We start from the raw sequence: 16,678 nt of genomic DNA, 5'->3' as shown, positions 1-16,678 counted from the left end.
CATAATATACTAATAAGAATTATTTTAAACCTAGGTTATGCAAATGTCATAAAATGAGTTGGGCAATTTTTCTTGCTTTTTTTCACTTTCTGGAAAAACATATGTGGATTATATACTTTATAGTATATTTATATTCTATTTTATTTATATTTATTATTATATTTATATTCATCTTGAAAGTTTGGTAAAGTCCATCAGTAAAAGTATTTTCCATCGGAGTAGTGAGAAGGGCAGAGGGGTTATATTTTCAGTAGCAGCTCTAGGTCATTAATGATCATAATTCTATACAAATTTTCTATTTCTTCTTCGGCCAATTAGGCTTTTATTTTCAGATGTGTCACCTGCATCCATAAATACTATTTAATAATATTACTTTATTATTTTTAATCACTACTATATCTATTTTAACTTCTACCTTTTCATTTCTTAATTCATTTGTATCTTTTCTCACTTTTCCATGGTGAAAATTCCAGAAATGTGTCTGTCTTCCTAGAATCGCCAGAGAATCGACTTAAGGTTTTGTTTATGATCTGTTTTGTTTCTTTTCTGTGCTCTTGATTTCTTTATGTAGCATTATAATTTCATTTATTTTTGGTACTTTAAGTTTATTGCTCTTTTCCTATCACCTGTATTTCTATAAATTTACCAAAAAAATTATGCAAAACCCGCAAAGAAATTAACTTTTCCTCCTTAGGGCCATAGATATTCATCAAACTCAATAACCTGACTGACCTCTTCTCTGCTGAAGTCAGAGAGCAGCAGTATCTTTTCTCGCTAGAAGCAGGGATTTGCAATCTGGTGACAAATGGCTGAGGAATGTAGAGATGAAGTAAGTATTTCCAGTCTTTGTTCAAACACAGATCCCACATAATTCTGAGTCTGAGAAAACTCATCCCAACCTTCCAAGAGGCGACAGAGGCACCAACACTCTGAGGAATCCCTGGGCCCAAGCAGACAATCCCTGTGTTGACACAGCTCTTTAAATAAAGCCAGACTCCAGCCAAAGAAAATGTTATGTATAAAACTCTAAACTCCTGTCACTGGTAAATTTTGCTTTAGGTCAGGGCTTATACATCCTGTAAATTATGTCCAAGATCCTCTTGGCACCATTCCCAAAATTCTGAACCATGATACACTGCTGTTTGTGAACGGTATCGTCACATCCGTGAGTCCTGACCACTAAGGAGGCCTGTCCAGACTGAGTCCCTTCCCAACTGCTTCTCACTTTACAGGGAAACTATGTGCATAAAAAGAATGAGAATGGGAGGGTACTCTACATGCTGAAACTCAGTGCCAGGGAAAGGCAGGATGGAGTCCTGTTTGGAAAATATGTTGATCAAGGCTCTTCAACATAGTAATAATTATAAGTGACATTTATGGAGTACTTTAGGTTTTATAAAAGTTTTCATAAGTAAGATCTCATTTAAAATCTCCAAACAGCATTTTACATGTCAATCATACCTCAATAAACTGTTATTTTGTTGTTGCTTTTTCAATGAAGTGCTATTTTTAAAAAGAATAAGAGGAGAGGAAGTATAGAGAGCAACTGCACACAACTCTCCTAAGGATTTTCTCCAAGTGCACAAAACTGGTAACCAGATGGAAAAACAGGACCAAGATGGGAGAAATATCAGTTTGTTTAATTCCACATATATGAAAAATCTAAAGTAGTCTAACTCATAGAAGAAGGGAATACAATAGTGGTTGCCATGGACTGAGGGATGGGGAAAATGGGGAGTTGTTATTCAAAGGGTAAACATTTCAGTTATGCTTGGTGAGTAAAACTAGAGATCTGCTGTGCAGCATCATGCCTATAGATAACAACACTGTATTCAAAATCTGTTAAGAGGGTAAGCGGGTAGACCTCATGTTAAATGTTCTTGCCACCAAAAAGAAAGAGAGAGAGAGAGAGAGAGAAAACGACCAAGAGAGGCCCGAAGAAACTTCTGGGAGGTGTTGCGTTATGTCTATTCCCTTAATTATGGTGATGGTATCATGGGTGTCTGCATACGTCCAAACACATCACATTGAACAAATTAAATGTGTACAGTTTTCTTTGTATTTCAATTATACTTCAATAAAACTGTTAAAAATAAAATGTCAAAACAAAATCTGCTAATTAGACACAGGTTGTATTATCATTCTTATATTTAATCATGTGAACTAAGGCTCAGACAAAGTAAATTACTTCCTAAAGTATACAGAGAAAAAAAAATTGGGGAAAGAAATCTACAATTTTAGAACCCAGAAGTTTTTGTTTCCAACTCTTTCCTTCACCATAGGGTTTGGGTTTCTGCCCTCACTTCCAGCCTCTGGTATAACTCCTTACACTTTATGAAGAAGGGGAAAAGGGAAGAGGAAGGTCCACTGCTCCCTGTAAGAACACCATTCAACCCTCCACATTACCTTTAACAGAAGAATTATGTAGGGATTGAAGTAATTGTTTGTTATCAATGGGGGAAGTCATCCTACTATATCATGGAATCATTCTCCATGTAAATATTCCATGATGGAGATGTGCAAATTTGGTGATAGGCAGACACAATTATATGGTTTACCTAGCTGAAAAATGGAGACTATAGACTCCCTGCATGTTCTCCTTTTCTGGTTTCTTTTCATCTTCCTAGAGCCCTAATTTTGGAGAACCCCTGCAATCAGTTTTGGGACCCTTTCTTTTCTCTAACTATACTCATTCCTATAACGATCTCACCCAGTTTCGTAACTTATAGTATCACCTATAATTGATGACTTCAAATTTACACCTCTAACTTGAACTTCTGTGAACTGCAGATTGCATGTCAATTAAACAGATCCACTTGGACATCCGACAGACATCTCAAACTTAATATGCCCCACATTGAACTTCTGACCACTCTTTCTTCCCAAACTTGCTCCATCTGAAGCCTTCCTCATCTCAGGTAATGATACCTCTATTCTTCCTGTTGCTCAGGTAAAAAATCATTCTGGCCTCTCTCTTTCTTTCACATCCCATGTCCAACCCATCAGGAAATTCTGCTGGCTCTACATTTAAAATGTATTTTTAAAAAAGAAATAATAAATGAAATGCATTCAAAACCCAACCATGTCTTCCCACTTCTATTGCTATTCTCATCTAGATCATATATTCCCTCACCTGGATTACTGCATTGCTGATTTCTGCTTCCACCCTGCCCCGCTAAAGTCTATTCTCAACACAGCAACCAGACTGACCTTTTTTACATCATTTCAGTCTTTCAGCCAGTCTCTCGCAATCCCCTGCAAGGCACCTCTTACTGGCTGTCCACAACTTTCTTGACCTCATCTGCCACTATTCTGTCCTCACTTCACCGCAGCCACGCTGGGCTCCCTCACTGTGCCTCAGGCACACCTGACCTGCTCTCCATTCAGGATCTCTAATTCTGCTTTGAATGTTCTTCCCCCAGATATCCACATGATTCACTTCTTTACCTCCTTCAAATTTTGCATCAAATGTCTCCTTTCCACTAAAGCCTTCCTCAAACATCCTATTTAAAATTGCATGTCACCCCCTCACATTTCCTATCCTCCTTTATTTTTCTCCATTGGACTTACTTTCAAATATGCCGTATAATTTACCTAATTTGGCTATTGTCTATCTCTTCTCCCTGGAATGTAAGCTTCATGAAGACAGACATTTTTGTCTGGTTTGCTCCTTGATCTATACCCCAGTACTTAGATCAAAGCCTGGCACATAGTAGGTGCTCAATAAGCATCATGTGTTGAACAGTTAAAGTATAAGTGAACGAGTAAATGAACTGGAGCAAATGACCTCTACAGTTCTGTGATTCTGGTGCATGTACACAGGTGGACAGGCAGGATAATAACCGAGAAATCAAGAGCAAGTCTTCAGCTCTCAAACTTAGAGGGACCTGCCAGAGTTGTCAGGAGTATCCCGTGGTGGAAGCTTCCTAGTGCAGTTTCTGGGGTCCTTGGACACACGTGAGAGTTAAAGACAATTCATTCATGCATCTCAACATCCAGCTGGCTTCCTGCTCTAGACATGGGACAAACTAACACAGCTTAGACCCATCGGGTACCTGATCCTTCTCCACAGGTTCTAGAACTACCACATGCACAGATGAGAATTGCTGTGATGACAGAGGAGTATGGAACACTCTAGGGAAAGACTGTGGCACCAGTGGGGCAGAGAGAACTCGGCAGGCGGTCAGTATGAAATAGGGAGTTGTTTCTCTCTGGACAGCTGCAAAGTCACTGCACGTGTGCCAAGCCCTCCTAGGTCTCCAACCTTGAGGAGGGATTTTATGACGAGAGAATTAATCACAGGATGCTTTTTCTCTTGCCCTCCCTCTGGAAGGGACTAGTATAACCTTCTCCTCCCAACTCTCCAGGGATATAAAGCAGGCTAAGATTATAGTACCGACCAGACACAGCGAATCAGAAACTGCTGTGGGAAATCCCCTCCAGGCGCTCGCCCCTCTCCAGTGTCTCCATCCCTCATTCTTCTCCTTTCAAGTCCTTCTCCTCTACACCTGCCCACTGCAGCTCTAAAGTCTGCTGTTTTTCATTTTGCCTGTGATCTCTCTAATCTCCAGTCACCATGATCTGAACCTCCTCTCCACCCATCTCCAAGTCACCCTTGTCTCTGAGCCCAGGTAAGAAGACTGTGGGGTAGGAGGGCAGAGGAAGAGAGGGAAACATCGAGAGCAGAGTATGAAAATAAGGAAATAAAAATACTTCCCGAGTAGGTTTACCCAAAAGAGATAACTGCTGGTGAGAGAAAGACCACTCTCCTTAGATCAGATCTGGTGCCTCACAGCAATAAACCATGGAGAACCCGGTGTTCAAGGTGCTGTAAGCTGTGGAACCCTTCAATCTTGGGTGCACTGAGGTAGGGTTGGGCTTGAGAAACACGAGGCAGCTACAAATGCCAGGACTGTTAGGTTCTGCTTCTATTTTTATTGAATGACTTTGCCCCAATGCATCTCTTCTGCCTCAGCTTTCTCATCTAAAAATGGGAGAGTTCTGTCTTCTCAAGTGAACGGAAGTTTTCATGGCGAGAGGCATCCAATATCATCTTATTTCTCTAGAATAATATGTAAGAATAGAATTGAAGAAAATATGAATTCTTCAACTCTCAGAGGCAGAAAAGAAAGTATTCAAAAAGGTGTTACCTATGATTATCATCCTACCTCACGGGACACAAAATTGACCACTGATGATACCATGACAGGAAAAGCTCCATGTATGCCTCCCATCCTGGACAAAGCACTAAATCCCTATGCCCCAGACACCGGCCACAGGGCTTCCCTTGAAGAAGACCAGTCCCCCATCAAAGCCCACACTTGGGCAGGCTGAATCCTGTGCATTCTATCTTATTTCATCTAGTAATTTGTTCCTCTTTCTCAGCAACCACAGGAGTCTCTTCTAGAAACTCAGGGGTAAGCAGTAGGATGGTAGGGGGAGTGTCCTATTGGAAAAGGTCCTGAAGCCAAAATTATGCACATGACTCTTGCAGATGATAGGTTTTCTGAGGCGTCCATGGCTTTCTGAGACAATATTCCAAAGATATCAGAAGCTCTCTCTCCTGGAAGGTGGCTGGCCGAGGAAATCAACATTTTTTCCTTAACCATGTTTTTTTCCCCCATTTTAATGAATCATGAAAATACCCTGACAGAACTGAGGTAGCCTTGATTTCCTCATCCATGCAGCTGCTTTGCCCCATTACTTAGTTCCAACTCTCAGTCTGTGGCCAATAAGAAACAGAGGCTTCTGGGTTTTTGAGGGAATTCTCTATTTTGTAGCACAAGACGAAGTTAGAAATTAAAAGTATTCTCAAACCTATTAAAACCAAATTCATGGAAAACGACAGCTGATTTTTAAAATAAATTTTGAAAACAAGTTAGATTTTTTTTTTTGTCTGTGTTGGGTCTTCGCTGCTGTGTGCCAGCTTTCTCTAGTTGCAGCGAGCGGGGGCTACTCTTGGGGTGTGCAGCCTTCTCATTGCGGTGGCTTCTCTTGTTGCGGAGCACGGGCTCTAGATGCACGGGCTTCGGTAGTTGCAGCACGAGGGCTCAGTAGTTGTGGCACACAGGCTCTAGAGCTCAGGCTCAGTAGTTGTGGTGCATGGGCCTAGCTGCCCCATGGCATGTGGGATCTTCCTGGACCAGGGATCGAACCCATGTCCCCTGCACCAGAAGGCGAACTCTTAACCTCTGCACCACCAGGGAAGTCCCAAATTAGATTTTTTATAGAGCAAAACTGCAAATATTTATTCAAGTAGACAAAGTAACTGACCCTCAGGCCTAGAATACTTTAAAAAGTATGTAACAGCACAATGATCATGCATTTATGTGTGATAAAGTTGACCTTCACAGTTCCAGAACTGGGACAGTCTCTTTGCCGGACAATTTTGATGTTGAAGATTAAAGGGCTTATGTTTGAAGCATATCCTTCTTCCTCTGGCGGAAGCCTGGGTCAGAGATATTAGTTTAAATGGGTGCTGCTTTGTTCAAGCAGAGAGTTTCTTTAAAAGCATTAAAGGCAGAGAGCCAGCTCTAAAATCAGCAGGACTCCTAGATTTGTATGGTTCAAATGTCCTCTCCAGATGAAAATAAAAGAGACCAGCGCACCTGAAATGACACTTTACTCAAAGTTTTAATCCCACAATTGATTTCTGGAGAAAAGAGAACTAACAGTGGCAACTATTCAGGGATCTCTTAACACAAGTGCACATATTGTCACGTAACTCTGAATCGTCAGGAAACTGAGGAGAAAATGTTGGCCAAAATGCAAAACCCAAGGTAACATATCGACCCAGAGCTAGAGAACTAAAAGATTCAGAATTGTAACCATCATTTTAAGAAGGGCTCCAGAGCAGACACAGAAATATCAAGGGCATCTCATTCTTATAACATGTAGGATCAACAAATACTTCAGAAAATGCTGTAAAAGGAGAAAAGCAAGAATGTTTGTGTAAGGAAAACATTCCCTATTAAATCTACTTAAATGCTTTTAGGGGATAAAGATGCCAACAAGAAACTAGCAAGGACTTCTTTTATTTAGACTTTCAAAAGCTTTGACAAGCTATCTTACCAAATTTAGTCATGGGGACTCAGTAGACTGCTTTATCATGTAAGAGAAACTGGTTCACAAGACAGAAACATCATGCCAGAAAAGAGGCTCATGTCCCAGGGTTGTCTCAGGGTTGAGGCTGAGATTATAAACGGTTGGAAGGAGCACAGTGAAATCTTTACAATCAAAGATGATATTTAGCTCCTTGGAGTAAAGAAATTACCAAACTGATGAGAAAAAAAAAACAAAACACTGAAAGATGTAATTTTGCGTGACAAAGCAAGAAAAAGGTAACTGAGTTTTTTAATTCAAGGGATTTTATTTCAGAACACACATCTAAATTTGAAATATATAATAATGCAAATATATGTTAATTGGGTTTCAAGTTATCTGTCACAAACCAAGGAAAAGGCTCATGACATAGGAAAAGGAGTCATTATAGTAATTACAGCTGTCAGCTGCTCTGCAGGTGGAGCCCAAAGGCTGACATCATACTGCAGAAGTTGGGTTATAACATGATGTGATTAATAACCATCTCTTCATGTCCGCTTTGTGCCCGGCACTGTGCTGTGAGCTTCCTTTGTAGAGTGCCTATGAACTAGATACCGTTATCTCCATTTAGATGTAAAGAGACTGAGGAACAGGGGAATTGAGTACATTACCCACAGGTAATGTGGCTAGTAAGTGGTTGAGCCAGGATTTCAATTCATAGATGTCTTCTTCCATAGTCTGTACAGTCTTATAAAGATGATAGGAAACCAAAGAGAAAAAAAAAGTTAAAAGATAGAAAGAGAGGTGGGGGGAGAAAGATGATGGTCATCATAATGATCATAGGTAGAGAGAGACTTATTTATGTCTATCTCTACTTTTCTCCCCATGAGAAAAGTATTCTCCCCTAAATCCAGAGTACTATGTATACCTTTGTTTCTTGGATCCCAGAAAGACGGAAAAGGCACCTGAAGAGACACCATCAAGGGGTGAGGAGATTTTCATGGTGGAAAGATGAATATTCAGAAGAAATACAATCTAAGCCTGTCAAGGCCTGAAGGACAGAGATGAGAATGTTTTCCAGTCTTGTTGTGCACCTGCTCTGTGTGGGGTTTTGTGCTAGTTTTTGCATGCTGTCTCACGGAATACTCACACGTCCCTCCTTTGGTACAACCCCCATTCAACAGTGAGGAGGCAAGGCTTCCGAAGTGTTAATTAGCTTGTCCCCAACCCAAATCAAGCACCCATCAAATAACAGAGCAAAAATTTAGGCTGTGGGGAGCCTTTCTACTTCACTGAGGATTAAGGAAAAGAAAAAGGAAAAATCTTTTGAATGCATGGTGTGTGTTTTTCCTTAAAAAAAAAGCACTGGACGAAAATAGATTTCAGAACAATTTGTATAAATTCATAGACCAGATGCTCATGACAGGTTATTAAGTCAAATTATGGAAATTCAGGCTTATGTACAACTTTAAATTTAACCTCCTATGGGACAATGATCTGATTTTTCTGTGACCTCTCCTCTGGTGTTTTTGTAAACAATTTTAATACTGGATCAGTGGACTCAGGTCTACCCTGGAAGACAACTCTGGCAGAAATAGAACCATCAAACAGGAGTTGAGAGCCCAGTTCTGCTGCCAACAGACAGTGGTGAGGTCCCAGGCTGGTTATATGTCCTCTATGGGGCATCCCTTGCTATAGCATGAGGATCTGGACCATTTGACCTTCAAGCTAGTTCAGCATTTTATGGAATCTTCAAGACCCAGAGGAGCCTGACCTGTCTGCCTTTCAAATCTCCCCATAAACTCTCCTTAGAAGTGTTTCAATTGGCTATGAAATGACTGATCAAAAAACATCATTATTACAGATAATTTTAATTATTCTACACAGTGAAAATCAAATCCCAGATCTATGGCCCCAGCCCAGCAAGGCTTCCAGCTGCATCCAGATGTCCCGGGCCACCAGCCAGCCATTAATCTGTGGGTGCTCCATGAAGCCTTACACAATTAGGAAAGCAGATCTGTCAGAACAGTAACAATAGGAATGAAGAATGTCAAGGCTAAGGAGAAATTATTTTTAGATTTGCTATCTTAGATGATCTGTATTAGTGCTCACATCCATATGTCCTCAGAAGAAATGTCAGCCAAGGGAAATCTGAGAATAGAAATGCCTAGGAGAGTACAGGTAAGTTCTGGACAGGGGAAGGTAGGAGATGTGGGAAGAGGTTGTGTCTTATGTGAGAAGAATTTTTAGCAGAGTGATAAGTAAGGAAGACAGTATAGTGGATAAGACCATGGACTAGCAGGGACTAAACTGCTTGAGTGAAAACCTGGCTTTACTGCTAACTAGCTTCATGACGTTTAACTCTTTTAGGCCTCAATTTCCTCACCGGTAAGATAGGTACAGTAAGAGTTCACATACCTCATCAGATTGTTGCTAGGATTAAGTGAGTTAAATGTATTAAGTCCTTACGAGCATTTGCCTGACACTCTCTTAGCTATTACTGTTGAAGAGTGAGAATATAGACCTTCTGGCCCTGGAGGACGAAGTGGGTGTTTTCTTTTCCCCCTGTAGCTTCTCCTACTAGGCTGGAGCCTGGTTTTGAACAGACCAAATTGTTGAAGTTGTGAAAGTGTCTGTTTCCCTTCTCCCTCCCAGGGAAAAGACATTTCTAACATACATTCCTAGAGTTTGTGACAAATCCTCCTAAAAACTCTAGACAAAGTAGAAATACTCAAGTCTCCTTTTGATTGAACTAAACTGTCTGGCTTGCATTCCATGGCCTTGTTTGTAAACGTGGTATACCTTGAGCTTAGAGTTACTGGAGCCACTGCCCAGCCTTCCACGTCGTCTCCATTTCTGTGAAGCGTGAGCATGAAGGCGGAAGAACTGGACTGTCTGTGTTTCTCTACCCACAACACCCTGCTTCTCTAAGGAGATGGAAAGGAAGAAGTAAAAGACCGAGGGGTAAGCAGAGTGAAGAGAGCCGGTTACTTCAACAGCTTCGTCCTGTCTGAACCTCCAGGACAGTCAGCCTTCTCTCTCTCGGTCACACCCACAGCTACGACACCTGGCAGGGAAGAGGCACTCAACGCAGGTTTGTTAAATTTGTCCAGGTGGCTGAATATTGGGGGGAAAATGATGGGAAGTGATTCCACATCCCTCAGACCCACCCACAACCCCACCCTATTCCTCCTCCATTGCAATGCAAACATCTGTTTGAAGGCATTCCCCTCGGATGACAAAAAAGAGAGCACAGGTTGACGCTGATAAATAGAAATCCCCAGAACTATCTCAGAAAGGAGCATTAATAGCAAAAGCCAAGCTCTCTGCATTCTCTCTGGTTCTCGCATCCAATTTACCCGTCGCCCGTGGCCCAGCTTCATTGCTGTTGCACTCTGTAGTGTAACAACGGGCACAAACTCCACTTCCAACACTGATTATAGACAGTGACTCAGAGTCACTAAGAGGAAATAATGGTTGAACTTACAATTAAAATTAAAAAGAGATACCATTAATAACTACTGGAAAAATCAAACGTCCTCCTCTAGTTGGCGTGGCCTTGAATTTCTTAGACCTCATGTTCCCTGACTCCAGAGGTTTATAACAATTGCAGCCAACCCACACGCTATCAAATGTTCTCCAAATGTTGCCTGCATGAGTCACTGGATAATGCTTAGAAAGAGACTGTGTTCCGACAGCATATCTGGAATGGACTGCTCCCTCTGAAGGGCGAGTTAAGACAGATACACATCACTTTTTCTCATGCTGGCAGAGTATTAGTAAGACTGTTAGGACACATTGTTCCTGATGTGCCCGGTCAGGCCTCTCTGCTAACCATCCCCTGCTGCCTAAGTGTCTGCCTCAGTGCCAGGCACAGACTCGGGTCTCTATTTAAGGCTAAATCAATATGGACTGACTGACTGATGCCAGTGACCTTTTTTACCAACCTCAGATGGGGTCGTGGGAATTTCTGGATTCAGCCTCAGGAATGCAGATTCTGGTCCTAACCTTCTGTGAGCAGTTAAGCCCTTCATCCTGCTCCTCCCCAGCTTCTTTTTTTTTCTCTTTAAAATTTTGAGGCTGAATGAGATGATGGCTAAGATCCTCATCTGCATTACGTCTTTGTGATTCTGAGACACTCGACAAGCAACTCAGAAGTGGCAGAGTAGAGCAGGGAGGAGGAAATAGAGCCTAAAGACACAGCTCCTGCCCCGGGGAGCTGAGGCTGAGGAGGACTAATACCGGTGGCTGTGCAGGACCCACAACATACGTGGAGTCTGGAGAGGGGATTCTCCGCAGGCGGAGGTCCGGAGAGGCGCACTGTAAAGGACGGGCCTAAGATCAGGGTTTCTTTGGAAGCAGCATGCTGAGAAGCACCTGTAAGAATTCCAGCCCAGAGGCAGGAGAAACCGGACCATTGTTTAGAACAAGTTAATAAGACGTCCCTCATGGGGAGGGGGGATGGGAATGGACCCATCAACCCACCTCCCCCTCTGCAGCCCTACTCCCTCCTACCCTCTAAATTCCACCCAGCCCTTTCTTCACCAGCAGCGCCCGAGGAGCGTAGCCCACAACCTCTCCCTTCCCACATTGCTTTCCCACAGGTACCCCTGGGCAGCCAGTGCGCGGACAGCGCCCGCAATGCCACCATGCCCTGCGGCTTTCTCCCGCAGGGCTTCGCGGAGTCTCCCCACCTGGGGCTCATGCTCTTCCTGCTGCTGCTGGCCGTGCACCTGGCTACCCTGAGCGGGAACCTGCTCATCCTGGTGGCCGTGGCCTTAGTGGCCAGCCGGCCGCCCATGCTACTCTTCCTGTGCCAGCTGTCAGCCATCGAGCTCTGCTACATGCTGGCGGTGGTGCCCCGCTCCCTGGCCCACCAGGCCTCGCCAGGCCGCGGCCGAGGCAGCCCCATCTCCTTCCTGGGCTGCACTGTTCAGATGCAGATGTTTGTGGCTCTGGGCGGGGCCGAGTGCTTCCTGCTGGCCGCTATGGCCTATGACCGCTACGTGGCCATCTGCCACCCGCTGCGCTACGCGGCTGTGGTGGCACCTGGGCTGTGCACGCGGCTGGCCCTGGCCTGCTGCTGCCTCGGGGGACTGGCGGTGTCCGTGGGGCTCACGGTGGCCCTCTTCAACCTGCCTTTCTGCGGCTCCCACCTGCTAGTGCCTTTCTTCGGCGACATCACAGCGCTGCTGCACCTGGCCTGCACGCAGAGCTACGCGGAGGAGCTGCGTCTGCTGGGCGCCTGCCTGGTGTTGCTGCTGCGGCCCTCGCTGCTCATCCTGGCCTTCCATGGCGCCATCGCCGCCGCCCTGAGCCACCTGCGCTCCCCACGCGGCAGGCGCAAGGCTGCCTGCACCTGTGCCTCGCACCTGGCCGTCACCTTCCTCCATTATGGCTGCTCCACCTTCACGTACATGCGGCCCAAGGCCAGCTACTCCCCACGGCAGGATCGCACGCTGGCGCTGGCCTACACCAACATCACGCCGCTGCTCTACCCGCTCATCTACAGCTTGCGCAACGGCAAAATCATGGCCGCCACCCGCTGGGTGCTGAACCCCAGGGCAGGATCTGTGTGAGCCATGATAGCCGGTAGGGACCAGGCCAGGGGGGGCGGCTCTGCTCCCTAAAGTTCCCCCTATCAGCAGGTGTCTGCACTGAGGACGCCACCGGGAGAGCGCAAGAACCGGATTCAGAAAAGAGAATCTGGAAAAGTGTCCCCCTAAGGAGAGTCTCCCAACAGTTTCCCCATCCTCCGCCAGTTCTGTGTGGAATAGAACCCTAGACCTGATTTGAGTGGATCCATCAGCACCTGTAGAGTTCTTCCCATGTGCTGGGCTTGGGCAAGGTAGCAGGCTTGTAGTGACAAAGAAGGCACAACTCATGCCCCAGGGAGCTCACGGGGACAGAGGACAGATGTGAGGAGAAAACAGGAGATGGATGGAGGGGCTCATGCTAGACTTTTCCAGGGGAGAGGGGAGTCAGGGAAAACTTCTTGGGGGGCAAAGATGGCTCAGTGGAGGACTGTAGGATGGGTAGAGGTCAGCCAAGTGAAGAGGAGAGTGAAGAATGCTCTAAATGGAACTGGTTAAACAGGGGCTGGGGCATTTCGGGAAGGTCCTTGTAAAGGGCTGAAGGATTTGAGTTCATAGAGTGATACGATAGCTTGCCCCTCCTTGGGTGGTCACTCTGGCCACAGTGTGGCGAATGGACTGGAGGCATGGAGACCCATGGAAGCTGTTGCCATATTACAGGAGAGAGGTGATGGAGTCTGGACCAGAGTGTTGACACAGCTGATTAAGGGACATGGAAAGAATAAAGAGATATGCAGGAGGAGGAAACAACAGAATCTTGATTGGATATGAGGGCGAGGAAGAAAGAGAAGCTAAGGATCATTTCTAACCTAGGTCACCAGGTGGATGGTGGTACAATCGCTGAAAAGGACACAGGAGCAGGTGCAAGTGAGGAGGGAGGAGGATGGGGACTTCTGCTTAGAACGTGTGGACTTGAGATGCTGCCAGGACAAGCCAGCGAAGATGGCGACTGAGGAAGCAAATACACCAGTCTAGAGCTCAGGGGAGAGATTCAAGAGGGGTGACAGATTTGAGACTACAGACAGCTACTGAGACAAGGAAGTGATGCCACCCACCAGAAAGCTAGTAATTGCTCTTTATGTGATAAGATTACAGGTGATTTATATTTTATTGATTATATATTTTCCAAATTTCTCATAATCATTTTCAGTGGATATTACTCTTATATATAAAAATTACTATTTAAGACAAATAGTACTGGCGGGCCTCAGTGAATCAGAGAGACTTCTTCCCCTCCACCCCCAGGATGAATACCTGAAGGATGTCTCCTGAAGGCTCTGGGTGAACTGGAAGGGAATTCCACCACGTAGCACAAGACCAGGAGCGCACTGACGTGCTCTCATCTACCTCGGTAGCTGGGTGGAGATATTACCGTCAAAGATAAAGTGAGGAGAAGACGCTAAAAGGAGGAGCTACTAAACACCCTGCCTTGTAAAACTGACTAGAGAAATTCCCTCAATGTGACTATTTCTATACAGTGTTACTACATCAATATATCCTATAGTAAAGCGAACAAACTGGCACAAAACTTAGGCTACATTAGGAAAATTCTAAAATTTATTCCTTCATCCATACGTGCAACAAATAACTGTTTATTGAGTGATGGTTCCATGCCAGCGACTGGAGAGTTAAGGATTCAACTCTGATCAAACGCCACTGTATACCTAACATGGCATTCCAAATTATTGGAGCGATGAAGGTGAGGCCCATGTGGAGCTTGAAATCTGCTAGGGGATTCAGGCAAATAAATAGGCACTGCATTACTAAGTGATGAGTACTATGGTGTGACAAGATCCTGTTGGAAGCATTGTGCCTGGTCTTGGGGTGGTGGGAGCATCAGGAGGTTATGGAAGAAGTAATGTGTAAGATCTAAGGGCACGTTGTGATAGCTAGAGCCAGACAAAGATAGCTGAGAAAGGAGAGTCCAGGCAAAGGGAACAGCATGTGCAAATGCCCCAAGGTAAGAGGCCATGATACATTCCAAGGACTTGTCAAGAGGACTGATTCTTATTGATGGTGATGTTGGGAAGTGGGGTGCTGTGTGCTGAGAGGTATTAAGAGGTTATGCTAGAGGTACAAATGCAGGCCAGATCATGTAAGCCTTGTATGCCATGTTAAAGAGTTTGGATTTTACCCTCAAGAAGAATGAGAATAAAGAGGAGAGAAAGGAGAAAAAAGCAGGAGGAAGAGAAGGAGAAGAAGAAGAAAAAAGAGAAGCCACTGAAGATATTTAAGCAGGGGAGTGATATGATCCAGTTTGAACATTCTGACTACTGTGTAGAGAAAGAATTGAAGAAGGACATGACAGAAAGTATATTTATTAGGAAGCTAGTGTAGAAACACAGGTTAGAGATGATGTTGGCCCATTTTAGGTAAGTGGTAATGGAAATGGAGAGAAATGGACAGATTTGAGAAATATTTAGAAGGTAGATATAATAGAATTTAGTGCAGATTGAATGCTTAGGGATAAAAGGAAAAAAGGATTCACTGATGATTTGGATTATCTGATCTGGAAAAGATGACACATTGGGCTCACTGAGATGGAGTACACAGGAAGAGTAACCAGTCTGAATACAGGACAAAGTTGAAATGATGAGTTCAGTATTGATTATGCTGACCTGGGCTGTGGAGATGTACAGTTGGCAGCTGGGTATGTGTCAGGAGAGACATATTTAGAAATCATCCACACATCAATGGCAACTGACAAGGCTGAGATGATCCAGGGAGAGTGAGCAGATGAAGAACAGAGCAGTTCCAAGATAGGACTCTGAGGAAGACCAACAATGAAGGATGGATGACTGCCTAAGTATGACACAAATGCGTAATTTATTAACTACATTAATAAAGTAAAAACTTCATTCCTGGGACACTACCCTAAACAAAATGAAAAGAGAAAAGAGAAACTGGGAAGATCATATCTAATGTATGAAAGAGGTTCATTTCATTAATACATAAGAAACTTTTGCCAATCAATGAGAAAAAGACTAACAATCACAAAGAAAAATGGGCAAAGGATATGAATAGACAGTTCACAGAAAAGGAAATGCAAATGGATTTTAAACAGGAAAAGAGTTTCAACCTCACTCATAAGAGGAATGCAAAATAAAATTAGAAAATGCTATTTAGAGCACTTCCTGCTCAAAAACGTGAACACAGAGTTTGAAGGATATTTACAACAGACTCCCTCATACATAGTTGGTGGTAAAATATATTTGTTCAATTCTATGGAGGTCAATTGTGTACATCAATTAAAATGAGAATTAAAGAACATATCATTTGTTCCAATAACTCTACTTTGGGAGTTTGACCTTACCAATGTATTTGCCTTGTGGACAAACATGTATATTCAAAAATATTTATCTCAGCATTACTTGCATCAGCAAAAGATTGAAGATTTTTTAAATAGTATGTGACTGATGAAATAAATTATGGTTTTATCCCTATAATGGAATCTTATGCAATTGCTAAAGAGAATGAAGCAGTTCTATCTGTTATAGACCTGAAACCATCTCTCATACATGCTATTAAATGAAAAAGCAAGGTACATGAAAGTATGTACTAAGGAGTCATCCTTGATTCTGGCACATCTTTGATTCTGGCCTTTTCCTTATTATGTCCACTCCTGAAATGCTGCTCTTCATCATGCAGATGCCGTCTGGGCTCAGATACTGGCTTCTCAGAGAGGCCCTCGCTGGGCACCCTACATGTCACCTGTCTGTCCTCTCTCACATTAGCACGCCTTAAATTCTAATCATCTCTCATTACTGAAAATTCTCTGACTTTCTTTTAAATGACTTTCTTTTAAATTGTCTCTTCCTCCCAACAGAATATAAACTCTATGAAAATTGTCTACTTTACTCACGTGGTCTTCCCGGGGCCTAAACAGTGTCCGGCATGTAGTAGCTGCTAATTAGTAAATTGTTAAAGAATGAGTGAATAAATAAATGTTACGGTATGATAGCATTTACATATAAAAACACACAGAATATCATGTGTGTATGAGCATATGTGTGTGCTTGTGTATGTCCTATAGTTTTACACCC

General features: G+C 43.5%; 1 protein-coding gene across 1 annotated transcript; it reads left to right on the top strand.

Annotated features, from left to right (window-relative positions):
- Window positions 1–11,489: 11,489 nt before the first annotated feature.
- Window positions 11,490–12,620, top strand: LOC136127970 (olfactory receptor 10AC1-like). Its single transcript, XM_065883602.1, has one exon. It carries the CDS (start codon window positions 11,490–11,492, stop codon window positions 12,618–12,620), a length of 1,131 nt encoding a protein of 376 aa, XP_065739674.1.
- The last annotated feature ends 4,058 nt before the right edge of the window (window positions 12,621–16,678 follow it).

The sequence above is a fragment of the Phocoena phocoena genome, chromosome 9 (genome assembly GCF_963924675.1).
Source record: "Phocoena phocoena chromosome 9, mPhoPho1.1, whole genome shotgun sequence".
Classification (NCBI taxonomy): Eukaryota; Metazoa; Chordata; class Mammalia; order Artiodactyla; family Phocoenidae; genus Phocoena; species Phocoena phocoena.
This window is presented reverse-complemented; position numbering and strand designations above follow the sequence as displayed.

What these genes read in the sequence shown, in the direction of transcription:
- LOC136127970 (XM_065883602.1), top strand. Translation starts at nt 11,490, where the DNA reads ATGGGGAGGGGGGATGGGAATGGACCCATCAACCCACCTCCCCCTCTG.